General features: G+C 37.5%; 4 protein-coding genes across 4 annotated transcripts; 2 read left to right on the top strand and 2 right to left on the bottom strand.

Moving 5' to 3' along the window:
• Nucleotides 1-339: 339 nt before the first annotated feature.
• On the bottom strand, nucleotides 340-1,683 carry PCOAH_00045400 (Uncharacterized protein; the record flags this gene model as incomplete). The annotated part of the gene is made up of 1 exon (XM_020061324.1): nucleotides 340-1,683. One exon carries the CDS (start codon nucleotides 1,681-1,683, stop codon nucleotides 340-342), a length of 1,344 nt encoding a protein of 447 aa, XP_019916883.1.
• Nucleotides 1,684-3,341: 1,658 nt separating this feature from the next.
• Nucleotides 3,342-5,171, top strand: PCOAH_00045390 (Uncharacterized protein; the record flags this gene model as incomplete). The annotated part of the gene is made up of 2 exons (XM_020061323.1): nucleotides 3,342-4,756; nucleotides 4,934-5,171. 2 exons carry the CDS (start codon nucleotides 3,342-3,344, stop codon nucleotides 5,061-5,063), a joined length of 1,545 nt encoding a protein of 514 aa, XP_019916486.1.
• Nucleotides 5,172-7,164: 1,993 nt separating this feature from the next.
• PCOAH_00045380 (Uncharacterized protein) lies at nucleotides 7,165-11,550 on the top strand (the record flags this gene model as incomplete). Its single annotated transcript, XM_020061322.1, has 1 exon — nucleotides 7,165-11,550. The coding sequence occupies one exon, from the start codon at nucleotides 7,165-7,167 to the stop codon at nucleotides 11,548-11,550; it is 4,386 nt and encodes a 1,461-aa protein (XP_019916389.1).
• A 578-nt stretch (nucleotides 11,551-12,128) lies between these two features.
• On the bottom strand, nucleotides 12,129-13,556 carry PCOAH_00045370 (Uncharacterized protein; the record flags this gene model as incomplete). The annotated part of the gene is made up of 1 exon (XM_020061321.1): nucleotides 12,129-13,556. The coding sequence occupies one exon, from the start codon at nucleotides 13,554-13,556 to the stop codon at nucleotides 12,129-12,131; it is 1,428 nt and encodes a 475-aa protein (XP_019917016.1).
• Between the last annotated feature and the right edge of the window lie 755 nt (nucleotides 13,557-14,311).

The following is a 14,311-nucleotide window of genomic DNA, read 5'->3' as shown; positions in this document are numbered from 1 at the left end:
AAAGCTGCCCAAGTGGGATATTTTCATTTGTCACATTTGGGTCCCCCCAAAAGAGCATTAACCGCTACTCATATGAAAAGTTTTTAAGCCCCATAGTTTTCCTTCGAATAGAAAGAAAATCATGAAGCTACCAAATGAATACATAAATGAATAAACACACGAGTGAGGTGTGGCCATAATGGCTGATTTTCTGTCCCCACCTTGGGACGAAAGGGTGACGCTGCTGAAAAAAAAAAAAAAAATCCATTTTTTCAATGCACCCATTCATGCATAACGTTTTGTTACTATGTCACAAAAAAAAAAGTGCTCCCTTATTAGGTGTTTTTTTTTCACGCTGCTTTACGTGCCATTCATTCCATACTGTTGGGTCCACTCCTCATACCTCTTCAAATCATCGACAGACAACGACGGCTTCGCATTGGATATGGCTGTTTTGAAATCTTGCACGGATAGAGGCGGCAACAGTAATTCGTTTTCATTTAAACTCATTACGTTCTTTTCAACTTTGGTTGGGTCAGGATCTCCAGGGGAACAAGGAGTATAGAAAATTTGTCCATTCCTCTTTACTTGCTTAAAAAACTTGGAGAGGAGGCATTTCTTCACTGGCATGTAAACGGCATCTCTGCATATAATGTCGATATCAGCGCCTGTGTAATTTTCCGTTACAGTTGCAAAGTATTTAATGTCTTCTTTTCCTATGTTGCTTGGGCTACCGCTGGTGCAGCTGCTTCCGCCAACATTTACGCTTTTTCCATCCGGTGAACCTTCACCTTTGGCACTACTCTCACTACCATTTATGTACTTTTCAAATATCTTCATCCTGGCATACACATTTGGGAGAGGAATATATATTCTCTTTTCAAACCTCCGCCTGAAGCCACTGTCTAGGGACCACGGGGTGTTGGTCGCCCCCATGACGATAATATTATTTTTGTAATTATTTAAACCGCTCATGTTTATTAAAAACTCTGTCTTTATCCGTCTAGTTGATTCGTTTTCGCCGTCTGTTCTGGACCCACACAAAGAATCTATTTCGTCAATAAAAATTATGGCAGGTGCATGTTCCTTAGCTGTATCGAAAAGACATTTAATATATTTTTCACTTTCTCCTTGGTATTTACTTACCAAGTCGGATGAAGAAACGTTGAAAAAATTCATGTTGCATTCATTGGAACAAGCTAATGCTAGGAAGGTTTTCCCAGTTCCTGGAGGTCCATATAGTAGGATACCCTTATATGGCAAAGCAGAAGAGTTAAAAAGTTTTGGAAATTTCAAGGGGAAAATAATTGCTTCTTTTAGTATCTCCTTTGCTGTTTCTAATCCGCAAACATCTGACCATTTAACATTTTTATCTTTATTTAGAATAAACTCCTTGATTTGTTTTTTCATATTTTCTTTACTTTCTTCTGTGCTTGCTCCTCCTCCTACTTTTTCCTTTGTCTCCATGGATTCTTTTTTGCTAATTATTTCCTTTAAACTTTCGGCTCTCGTCATGTAGATTTCCATTTTCTTTAAAATTAAATCCCTGATATTTGAGTTCTTTTCATATTTACAGAAGAAATTAAAATATTGTAAACTTTGTATGTACAAGTTCAGGGCAGCTTTGTAGTTTTTCTTTTCATCCTCTATGACGGCATCTTTGGCTAATTTAACAGCTTGGTTTATCGTTTCCTCAGAGTCCATCCTCCTTAAGTGCTGCTCGTTGGAGGGGGTTAAATGGTCCTTACAAAGTTTAGGCGACGTGTAAATATGGTTATGAGCGGTCTGCCAAAAAATAGTACTTTACACATGACGAAGTGGGACCTACTGTGTGATCTTAATTGCTACTTTTGGGGGGGTCAACCAGATGGGGTGAAGAAATGGTTCTTAAAATTGCATCAGCGAGGTTGCCCTCTGAACAAAGTAAACCCAACAGTGTGAAGGAGCAAATGTAAAGGCGCACATACATTCACGCAGCCAAACACGAGTCCACGTAACCCCACGTGATGAATTGCACTTGCAATGGTACAAGCCGCAGAAAAAATGTATGTAGCAAATCAGTTCTTAGCACATCACGGTGGGGTGGAAAAAAAAAAGAAAAAGAACAATTAAGTCGAAGAAGCACACAACCCTGTTCCGGTTAGGAAATTTTCTTCCACAGAATTGCCCCCAAACTTATGCGCATAATTTTCTTATCAAAGAGGGGACAAACAAAAGATTGTATCGCCTTGATTGGTAAGATGGATGCACTTTAAGAATAACCTATTCGTGTATCTACCTATGAGAGTTAAAATGGTCGTTACAACGATTCACTTTAAGATGATCAAGTAGGGAAAAACAGGTGTACGGTGGGATATGCTTTTCTGAGTGCTACACTTGCGTACATAGGTATATCTTGTTTATGTTAATTTGCGTCATGTGTGTAAAAATGCTGCGTCATTTTGCCCCCCGGTGGTAACAGTTTGTTCTGATATTTTCTGCTCCTTCTGTCCTGTTCGCGCTTTTGCGATTTTGTAACTTTGCACTTTTCAGTTTTGCATTTTCAACTTGGCATTTTTCTTTTTTACATGTTTCCGCCCTCCGTGTCTGCACAAGTTTACTCAGATTGAACTTTAAAACGCCCCATTGACCACTTTAAAATTGTGTGTTTGGCCGCTGGGTCAATGCAGTTATTTTGCCCCTCGAAAAAGCAAAAAAAAAAAAAAAAAAAAAAAAGGGGCAAACGCACAATATTAAAACTAAAACAACACATGAATATTAAACATTTTCTTTAAGGAAAAAAATTTACATAAATGAAACATTCGCGACCCGCCGTAATGCTCGTTACACGGAAGGTAAATAACAAGTCGGCGGGAAAAAAAAGCAAACCGCCACGTAACGTCAAAAGGAAACAGAAAAACTTTCTATAAAAGCGAACATTTTGAAGAACGCCTTTGTAGAGAAAAAAATAAAATAAAAAAAGTTATAAAGCGTAAAGCATAAACAAATAAACAGAACAAAAGTATACAATAATCGCAGAATAGTGGATGAATAAATAACCCTGCTTTATGCGGGTATTTATTTATTTTTTCTTCTTCCAGCCTTAGCATCTTCCACGGGGGAATGTTCTTGAAAGCACGCTAAACACGATGAGAAGAAACAGCTTAACCTGACGAGCGTCACTCCAAAGGGAGCGAAGCGAACACGTGGAAAGCTATCATGTAGTATTACAAGAGAAATACACATAGATTGCCACCTTTCCAGCTACCCCCATTTTGTGTTTTACGCTGATATTTGTGCGGTGAGTACACTTGGTTTATGCCCATTTTTGAGGGCATTTAAACAACTGGGTTTTTTTGTTTTACCCACAAAATAGTTAAAAAATGAATGACCAGGAAGAAGAAAAGAAAAGGGGGGCAGAAAAATCAGCAAAAAAGAGCATCGACATTCGTTTTGACGGAGATGAAATGGACATTCCTGTTGAGAAGGCTGGCAGGGAGAAGCAAGACGCGCGACAGAGGGATGATTTCCACGTGAGCAGAGATAAGAACGGACATGTGAACATAAATGGAAGCACCCAGGTAAATCAACGTCTGTCGAAAAAGAATGACACTGCGGATGCGAAGGAACAGTTGCTAATATTTAAGAACTACATGCAAGGGGAGGAAGGAAAGAGCAGCGAAGAGAGGAAAGAGCAACCCGGTAAAGAACCAAATGGCTCGAAGAAGGAACAGAAGAATGGCACAGATGGGGAGGAGTTCGAAATCCCAATACATAGGAAAAAAAGGAACCATCGCACTGATTTTTTTAGTGAAGGCTTTTTTAAAAATAAAGATTATGGAGAGGGAGAGGAGCAGGACGAGGAAAACAGAAGACTGCACATATTGGACATTTTCAATTATCATGATTTCCCTGCGAATATATTTGGGAGAAAAAAAACGAAAACAAAAAATAAGGAAAAAAAATTTGTCATCGAGTTTGTAGACACATATAATGACGATTTTGTAAAAAAAAATATTAACAACAATCTTATATTTGAGTCAATAGGGGTATGTAAAGGAATTTCCTTTTTGCACGTAAATAAAAATATCAATGTGAACTGCCTAGGATTCAAAGACAACAATGCGTTTTATTTTTACAAAATGATACCATTTGATAAAATTTTCTCTAAGGATACCATGACCAAAATATTAAGTAGTAAAAGTGCGCCTCCAAAAAATGAAGACACAACACAGCAGAATAATAGGAAAGGACACCAAGCGAAGAGCGATTTGGAGGGAGCACACGAAAATGAGGAAAGTAGTCCCCTTTGGGAAAATTATAACATGCTAAAAAATTACCTTTTTAATAAAAAAAAAGAAAAAAAAACCTTGTACAACGATTTATATTTATCCCCCTATGAAAAAAATTTAAAATCCAGTATATGTATAGGGACTCATATATACTCCAAAGAAAGGGCCGTGAAAAAATGTTTTGGGTTGCTAATAGAGCAAAACGTATACTCCGCTGATCAACCCCAGGATGAAAATTCATCAGTCAATAAAAATTTGGAAAATTTGTACTTTGATTTTCCATTTTACAGAAACCAAATAATCTTCAAACCTGTTTACTATCCGTATAAGAATGTCCCCATTGTGAGCCACTCTTTTCAGAGTTATTTTAAAAATATCCAGTGGGAAAAAATGAACAAGTTGAAGGATGCTCAGTTTTATTACGACGTAAAAAACAGCCTCTTCAACTTTACAAGGGACGTTTATTTGACGACCAAGGGGGCCATTAGGCACTTCGATTCGCCCAAGTAAGGAAAAAAGAGAGAGACACACAGAGAGATCGTTCCTCTTTTGGCGTTCATACGTGCATAAACTTGTTTAACGTTACATCGGGCTGGTTATCCACCTGTTTAGACGTGATGGGCTGCTTAAAATACAAATGCCCTTTTTTAAAATTACACCCACCACCACTTACCCTCCCGCAGGGACTTCATGTTCCAAACCGCCAACCGAGTGAAGGACATCAACTTCCAAATGAAGAAAATTTGCGAAAGGTCGTTTTACATAGTGCACGATTCTGTGATGAGACTCAGCAAGGTCTCCAAAAGTTCTTAAAACAAAGGGTGTTGAAGTGGCCACCTATGTGTGCATATGCACAGTGTTTTGCTGTACTTATCAACACGCAATTCAGTTTTCCTTTTTTTTTTTTTTGTGTGAATTCCCTTTCTGTCGTTATCCGCACAGTGGGGAATTGGGAGAAACGATGTCATGTGCAATTTTGACATTTTGCTCTTTCCCATTTATTAATTTTTTAAACGAAAATTTAATTAACTCTTTTTTATTTTTTTAAATTCTTTTACAATTGCGTTTAACAAAAAAAAGAAAAATGAATTGTCCTTGCTCTGTTATGCGATAAAACGGGTATACACACGTACAAAAATATAAATAATTACACTGAAGGACAGGGAGTAAACCTTTAAATGGGCCAAAAAAATAGAATAGATTCATTAGATGATCCCTTATTTGCAGCGAGTTAACTATAAAGGGCATAAAAAAAAAGGGAAAAAAATCTGATCACAAGTTGGTGACCGATTGAACAGGACTGTATATATGTCTCCTTTAGAAGCGTATTATTTTTCCCCACTTGGCAAAACATTTTAATGAACACGTTGAAGGGCTAAAAAAATTTCCAATTATTTTCCAACCTTTTTCGAGTAAATTTCCAGAGAATTGGAAAAAGGGGATGCGTCGAATAAGCTATCATTACGCCCACATGACGTCAGGAAAATAACTCCTCCATGGTGATAAATAGATCGAAAAAATTGACCAAACTGGATAATGTATAACTGCCTTTATTATATTAAGTAGGCACGTAAAGAATAAACCAAACCACGACGGGGAATCTTTTTCCCTATAGCGTTGGATGAATTTCTGCTACATTGCTTCCGCATTTTTCTGTATTTTTCTGCACTTTTTCTGTTTTTTTTTTTTTTTTTTTTTTTTCCACATCATATAATTACCATTTTGGAACCTTTAAATGTTGGAAAAAAGAAAAAAAAAAAAAAAAAAAAAAAAAGGCAACGGGAAATAGACCCGAATCGATTTCTTCTTCCACCTTGCAAAAGTAGATAGTACAAAAAAGTTACGGTATAAAAATGGAAGAAAATGGTTTCGGAGGTTTATTTACATCTGCGCATACTTCGGGAAAAAATTTTTTCCGGCGCATATAGTTATAGGTCAGTCCTACTTACAAATGGGTGAATTAGTTTATCAAGATAGTGCATATAAAATTACATATCTGGCTGGTGACCATTTATAGGTACATATATCATATGTTGTATGCTTATATATATTTCCAGGCTTCCCTTCATTCGCCAGAAGGTTCATGCCACTGTGCGCAGGGTGCGATAAATAAATATTTGTGGTCGCCTTATAAGAAAAACGCATATAAATAAATATATATTATAATAATATAATGCAATATAATAGCGTGTTCTATTTTTTATTTCTATATTTTATGCTGTTCTTGTGTTTTCCTTTTTCATCGCCAACAGCAACGCAATTGCGTAGTTTACTCGCGAGCGTTCCTGCGTTGTTACCTTTTCTTTCTTTTTTATTTTTAAATCATTTTTTTTTCAGTTGAGCGCAACGTACAACTGGAAAAGGTAGATACGTTTAAAAGCTATGGAAACGAAGTTTTGCGCGCAAGGAGAACCTTCTTCCCCTGCGGACTCGCTTTTTCCACAGGGAAGAAATATAAACTTCCGTAAACGCAAATATATATATATTAATATACATGCGTATGCGTACGTATAGGCTGAATGTTTGCCTACCGCCGTAGAATGGCATAAAGGGTTGCTTTACAAAGTGAAGAAGAAAAAGCTGCGACGAAACGGACGCTACAAAGGGGCCCCACAGTATAACATACGCGCATGAAAATAGCACGCCACGGCCAGCACATACAGTTCTGAATAGGCATTATGTAATGATCCTCTTAGCTGACGAACATGTTCGCGCCCCTCACCATCTGCTTCTTCGTCCATGTACCAGTCAGAGTAAGAACTAACTGGTAGGCACTTGCAAAATCCCCCATTTGTTGAAAACTTCACAAATTAAGGGGCGCCCAAGAAAAGAAAAAAAAAAAGGAAGAGAGATAACATACAACAAAGGGGGCACAACCGAAAAAGGTAGCACCTACACGTACGCACAACACAATATGAATAAAAAAGTGCACGATATGGACAAAAAAAAAGGGAAAAAGAAACAGCAGAAGGATGTAAGAAGTTACGACTTCAAGAAAACGGGAAAGATTTTCAAATACAAGAAGAACGATTTAAAGAAAAGGAGCTTCGGCGTAAATAAGAATTGGACAAATAAAATTAACAATACGTACCGAAGAGAAGAAAAAAAAGGGAGTAGAAAACCATTTAATAGTAACAACCATGGAACAGGCAATTATTCCAATGGAGGGTGGAGTTCATCTACCCCTCCAATGAACAATAGGAAACCTGCATGTGATTTTGAGAACCTGGTTAACGATGTTGCGGAAAATAAAATAAGTTTAAAAAAAACTGAGGAACATTTTATTGCCAACTTGAAGAAGATATACAGTGTAAACCACTCCTGGTTTTCCCTAAAAAAAAGCATGGAACACATTGTATCGAAATATGTTTTGAAAAAAAAGAAAAAAAATCTCCATTACGATGATGTAAATTTCTATTTGAAGAAGATGCGGAGAAGACAGAAAAAAAAGGGAAAGGACACAGAAAATGAAAATGAGGAAGAAGCTCTTGCTGGTGAGAACGACGAGCAGAAGTACCACCAACAGGCAAGGACACAAAATAAATTACTTTTCCTAACCCCGGAGGATATGATCTTCCAACATGATGAGGAGACCAAAGAAATTGTACTAAACAGCAAAATGTGGAAAAGTAAAATAAAGCATCTATTAAAAAGGAAAATATCCGCCTGTGAGGAAAGGAAAGATGCTGCTAGTCCTGATGAGGATGATTTTACAGACAAATCCCGAACGATCGATTATTCAGATGTGCCAGTTTATCTGCGTCGGTTGTACGAACTTGGAAACGAGTACAGGGATAGCGACAACCCCAGCAATCACCACCATCGAACAAGCAAAATAAAATTAAAACTACTGCTAAAGAGGAAAGTAAACATGAGCAGCGTGTACAACTTGCTTTACGATATTGGCCTAAATTTAATGTGTGAATACTACAAGATTTATGTGGACAAATATTCAGAAGATGAAGAAAAAATCCACCTAGAAATTATACACAACAAGAGCAATGTCTTCACAGATCGAATTAACAACATGGTTGTGTTATTTAAGAAGAATCCACTAGTGTACATCCTGTATGTAAAGATTTTGCTAGATTATTATAATAAGAGGGAAGACATATTTATAAGGAAATCCATTTTGGAGTGCCTAAAACATGTGTTCATGTTCGTTTTGCCAAATGAGGGATTGGAAACATTGGAAGAGAATAATAACAGAGAAGTTGTAAACTACATTTTAAATGTCTTATTTAACCGATTCAATTTTAAGGATTATAATTTCTCATCTTTTTATTTCTTCCTAAATTCGTTACTGTATATATATGCGCTAGAGAATTTCACGAAGAAGCTATTCCTACAGTACATATTTATTTTGAAGAATGCAATGTACAGCTCAATACCCAGTCTTTTTTACGTATCAGTAAATAATATAAAAGATTTTTGTTTAAAAAGGAGGGAGAATAAATTTGCAAATCTGAACATACTTCTCGAGGGGTACTTATCCATTAAAAAGGGAAATCCCCTTCTTCTAAATATTCTTAAAAATATTATAACCATAGAAGGCATGCAACACTATATCGTTTTTTACCTCTTCGAACAAGTGTTATCCAACTTAAGATACTGCGTTGAGCAAATCGTACAGTCCTTAAAAAATGGAGACAAGGAAAATGTTTTAAATAAAAAGTTGAAGAAGGAAATTCTCAACATGAAGAGGTCATTATTCATTCTATACAAAATTAAGAGCCACTCTTTTAATGACATCACAGAAAATATCATTTATTTTGCTACCTACATTTTTGAGATGTTTTCGAAGAATGTTTTCGAACTTTTCGAGAAGAGAAATATCCTCCTGAAAGAATGGAGCATAGATAAAATGAGCTACATTAAATATACCTCTCTGGAGGAGGAAAGTTGCGAAAGTGGGAAAGATCCAAAGGGTGACTTGAGATGCGCTGGTGGTGACAACCTGGGAGATAACCAATCAGTGTATGATATTGGCCAAGTGTCATCCCCGAACATATGCCAAACGATCCAACTTGAAAAGGTTCCAAGAAATGGCGAAATCTCCACCAAAGAGGAAGAGTCCAACTGCAGCAATGGAAGCACGACCAAGCTTGTAGGTATACCTAGCAACAGTCAGTCCGTGCGTAGCGATAATTCCTCGGCCATGGGGGGAAGTACTAAAGAGACGAATGTGATAAACGGGGAGGAATTCCAGGAAGGAAGTGAAGAGACCCTTGCAGGGGGGGACAAAGAAGGGAAGGAAGTTCAAACAGGAGTACAAAATGGTGCCCCAAATGAATCCCAATGTGCATCCACAAATAAACACCCCCGCGGGAACAAACACCTTGAGCGTCATAAAAAAACGGCGGACGATTCCACCTTCCACAAGCACTGCCTGTACGGATACCTGAGCAAAACAATTCTGAAGGTGCTCTCCAGTATCCTGGTGAACAACATCTACTTCATCATTTACAACAGGTGCATTATGTTGAAAAGTCAGAACAACACCGGAGGAGGAGGACGAAACGATAAAGCACCAGAGGAGAAGTACCTGCACAGCTTAAACATTCTCTCCCTGTTAAAAATAATAAAAAGTGTGAATTCCTACAAAATAAAAATTAATTTCCTCATCATCATGTTCCTCCTTCTGTATTCATCAAATCAAATAGACGATAATATCTACTGCTATTTTTACAGCATCTTAAAAAATATAAATTATTACGAAAGTGATCATACGTATAATTTCTACGGACTACTAACAGCACTAATACTTACAGACAGAAATTTAATCAGAAATGTTAGCTTCATAAAACGAATTTTTCAATATAGTATTCATGCGAAGGAATCGTGGACCCATTTATTCTCCCTGCTGATGATACGTTACTTAGTTTTAAAAAAAAACACCCTCATGAATTTTTTGTTTAATGATGAAAATAGTTTATATGGACAGAACTTGGATAGTGTCAAAAATGCCTACATGGTGAAGTTTAACAAATACCACAAAGGGGGAAAAAATCCAGTCATCAATGATGAGATGTTTCTTTACAATAAGTCAGTAAATAATCCTCTGGATGCCAATTCAATACTAACCCATTTTTATGAGTTCTACAATTTTTCCTCCTTACTGAACGACAATTTTAAGAATATGCTCTTCGAATTTAGGAACATCAGAATTTTTAATTATAATTTTATTCAGATGAACAATTTTAGTGCGCATAAAAGTAGCTTCGCGAATAATGGGTTCTTCCGTAATAGACCCCATTTCGGCGAACCAGGGCAGAGAAACGGGCCACTTGCTAACGGTACTATCGCGAATGCAGACAAACCAGACTCGAATGAGGGCTGTTCCTCTGAAAACCTCTACTCCAAGGGGGAAAACCAAGAAGAAAAGAAGGCTCCTCTTCAAAACGGCAATCACAACAATGATGGTGATGATGACGACGATATAGTAATGAACGTCAGGACCAATCGGCAGTGGAGGAGGAACACACAAATGAGTGGTGTCACGAACTGTTTACCCCCCAGCGTGCCCCCTCCGATCCCCCCACCACCACCACCACCAAGCACAAACGAAACGACCATTAACAACAAAGCTGGTAATTGGTCCCAATTCACCGCGAAGCAACGTCCTCCAGAACCACCCCCAAGTTCACATGATTCATCTATTACTGCACCACATATGTACCGTTACGAAACGAAGGACGTCATTAACATCCTGGATAAACTATCCATAGAATATAAAAGCGCCCAAGAACAAGTGAATATGCTCAATATTTTTAACAATTTTATGCATGACTCCTGCATCAATGAGAAAAGAGAAAATAACGATAAAGGGAAAAAGCAGGAAAGGTTTAAATTAATTAACAACCCATACCAGAAATATTTCTACGATATTCTGAACATGTATAATAACAATAGTTTTAAAAAATTTAAGGACAAGTATCAAATTAGAACAAAGAAGGGAGGCGATGATGTGAGTGGTGCTCGGGGAACTTCCGAAGATGACGATGAGGGTACGGAGTCAGTCCTGGATGAGGAACAGGAGGAAGACGAATTCCTCGATAATTTCATACACAAAAATTTTGACATAGGCAAAGACCTCGACGATGATGTATTTCTTTCTGACCAGAAGAAAACAAAAAAAAAAAGGAAAAAAAGTGAACAAGATAATTTTTCCAAGGACAAAAATTTAAAGAATATTTCCAAAAAGAAAAAGGAGCAACAAGCTGACGCTCTTACGGATGATGTGATGGAATTTTCAGATTTCGCCAAGCTGAAAAGGAAGAAGAAAAAAAAGGGTGAATAAGTTAATTGTCCCACATAATATGTACTCCTCCCATTTGTCCAACACGTGCTTTTATATGTATACGTGCGTGTGTAACACATTTGCCTACTTATGCACAGAGAAGCATCCTTCCCTGTGTGCCTTTTCTCCCGAAATGGTAGATTAAACGGGGAATGCTCTTTATCCACCTCTAACGGGTGGATAATTTATTTTGTAAGTTTGTTTAGCACTTCGTTTTCCGCCACGTGTGTCACGCAATTGCGTAGCAGCTGTACGTTGTGACCGCACGTTGCGATCATATGTGCAATCTTCTTTGGGGGCATTTTGTCGCCCCATTTTTTCCATTTTAACCCCATTTTTGTCCCATTTTACCTTGTTTACTTGTTTACTGAACAATTGCAAAACGCGCACCCTCGCCGCGTCACACGCGAGGGAAACACCTCTTCATCTGAACTCTTTGTTTAAGCAACTCTTTTTAAATTTCGAACAAAATAACAACATTTCGTATGTCACAAAAAATTGGGAATTCTACTTTTGATGCACTTTTATGCAAAATGAAAAAAGGAAAAATAGAATGAGGGAAAGTCTTAATTTAATAATTAACTTTTTAATTTTTCTTCAAAGTAAGACACGTAGTCGTAATCGATTTTTTTTATTTTGTCCATGAGGGCGTTCATATTGTCGCTTAATATTTTTTTATACACATCTGAGGAGAAACTCTTTATGGTTGTTTCTGCATCGTTCAGTATTTTTATTTTGCCGGACGTTTTTTTATCTGTATGGCCATATGGTGTTCCTTCCCGCACCTCACGTTCGCCCTGTTGCGAGCCGCTGAAGTTGTCTTCACTTTCCGCAGGAGTGTTGAATTTTTTTCTCTGCGTGTTTTCCGTGCTTGTGTCATCTGCGTTGCTCCCCCCTTCGTTGTCATCGTTCACTCCGTCTTCCACGTCATCCTCTTCATCTTGCTCCTCCGTATTATCATCCAAGCTCTCATCCTCCTCCGCATCTGTATCATCATCTAAACTCTCCTCATCTTCCTCTTCATCGTCATCATCTTCGTCATCGTCATCCATATCATCTGAATTTTCGCTTTCTTCTTCCTCTTCCATTTCCCCTTCCCCACTAACAACCTCGTCACTCGCATCGTCTGCTAATTCACTCTGTCCCGTTTCACTCATGTTGGTGTCTTCGTACTTCACTTGTTTGCTCTCCGTGGAGTGGGGATCTCCGCTGCCACTTGGATCTTCCCCGTTTATATTGTTCTCATCAATTTGTGGTATGTGCGGAAGTTGTGCAGGTACCCCAGCATCACTTCTCTTTTCAGTTAATAACATTTTTGTGAGGTGATCTAATTCATTTTCCTTCATAAAGGATTTAATGATGCTCATTTTTTTTTCATATTCATCCATGGAGTGATATAATTGTTGTAAAAATTTGTCCTCCCCTTCGTTCTGCCTTTTTACTTGTTCGTCCCACTGTTGTGTATCCTCCTGCTTGGGCTTATTGCCCATTTTTTTTTCCGCCTTTGAAATTTTCTCCATATGGTCTATATTTAATTCTACGTTTATTTTATTTTTTAAAAACAAATCCAAGTTGTTAAAAAGTTGCACCACTGCGTTATTTACATCGTCATAGAAGCGTTTTGCCAAGTCAATTTTTTCTTGCATAGAATTTATTTCTTGATTTTTTTCACAAATTAAATTTTCAATTTCTTCCTTTTCCTTCTCAATTATGTCATTATTTTGGTTGATAATTTCGCTGGCAGTTTTTATATACTTATTTAACTGATTTTTTTTTTCCTCACAGGATACAACAAGTTCACTCAAAATGATGTCTATTTTTTCCTTTTCATTTAAGGTGTTTTCCTCCTTGTTGTTGTGCTGCTTGGTGACTATATCATGAATTTCATTTTCCTTGTCGAGAATTTTTTCAAAGTCATCCTTCATAAAATTCAGGATGTTTATTTTGTCTTCCAGCGTGGCTAGGTTTATGGGGGGTTTCGCTTTTTTCTTTTTCTTTTGGTTCATTTTGGCAACTCTTAACCGTATGCTTATGTGGGAGAGATTTTCTTACCTTGCAATGAAACGTGTGCGGCGGATCTGTTTCAGCGTCGCGTTGGAAAACCTACGTGCGACTTTTCCCACGTATGCACCCTCGCTACAGACACACCCAGCGGTAGGGACAGATCTCACGAATACTTTTTAAGTAAACCCCCTTTTTGCCGGTTCTCAAAATTGCAGTTGTAATTTAATACGCTTTTGTTGTCAAATTATGTGTCTCTCCTTTTATAACTCCTAATTTTTTTAGTCTTTTAAAATGCGCGGTAAGTTGGCCCAAAAAATATGGCTGTTTGAGAAAGAAGGGGCATAAACAGATATGCACATAGGACCATAAGTGCCAATATTTTGCTACTATTAAGATAAAAACGCTTAGAATATAGGCGCACTATTCATGGGATGGTTATTTTTTTTTTTTTTTCTCACCTTTTTGTTGCATTTTGGGAGTGCTACGAAAGGTTTGCTGCCTCTGATAGGTTGCTTAATGTGCATAACGTGCCTTATGCGCGTTTTACATTTAGTTTAGCTGCCCGTGCACCTACATATACTAACAGAAAGATGTTACTGGGATCTCCTCAAAATGAACAACTAAGGTGAGACTAAATGTCCCCAAGCTGATTTTGTGATACGTGGCCTTACAGTGCTTGTACGACGAAAATAACCTCAGGAAAAAACTTCAGGCATTAAAACAAGAACTCCCTATTTTACTAACAAAAAAATGAATA

Source organism: Plasmodium coatneyi, chromosome 12, assembly GCF_001680005.1.
Source record: "Plasmodium coatneyi strain Hackeri chromosome 12, complete sequence".
Classification (NCBI taxonomy): Eukaryota; Apicomplexa; class Aconoidasida; order Haemosporida; family Plasmodiidae; genus Plasmodium; species Plasmodium coatneyi.
Note: the sequence above shows the minus strand (reverse complement) of the source record. Positions and strands in the feature narration are given on the sequence as shown.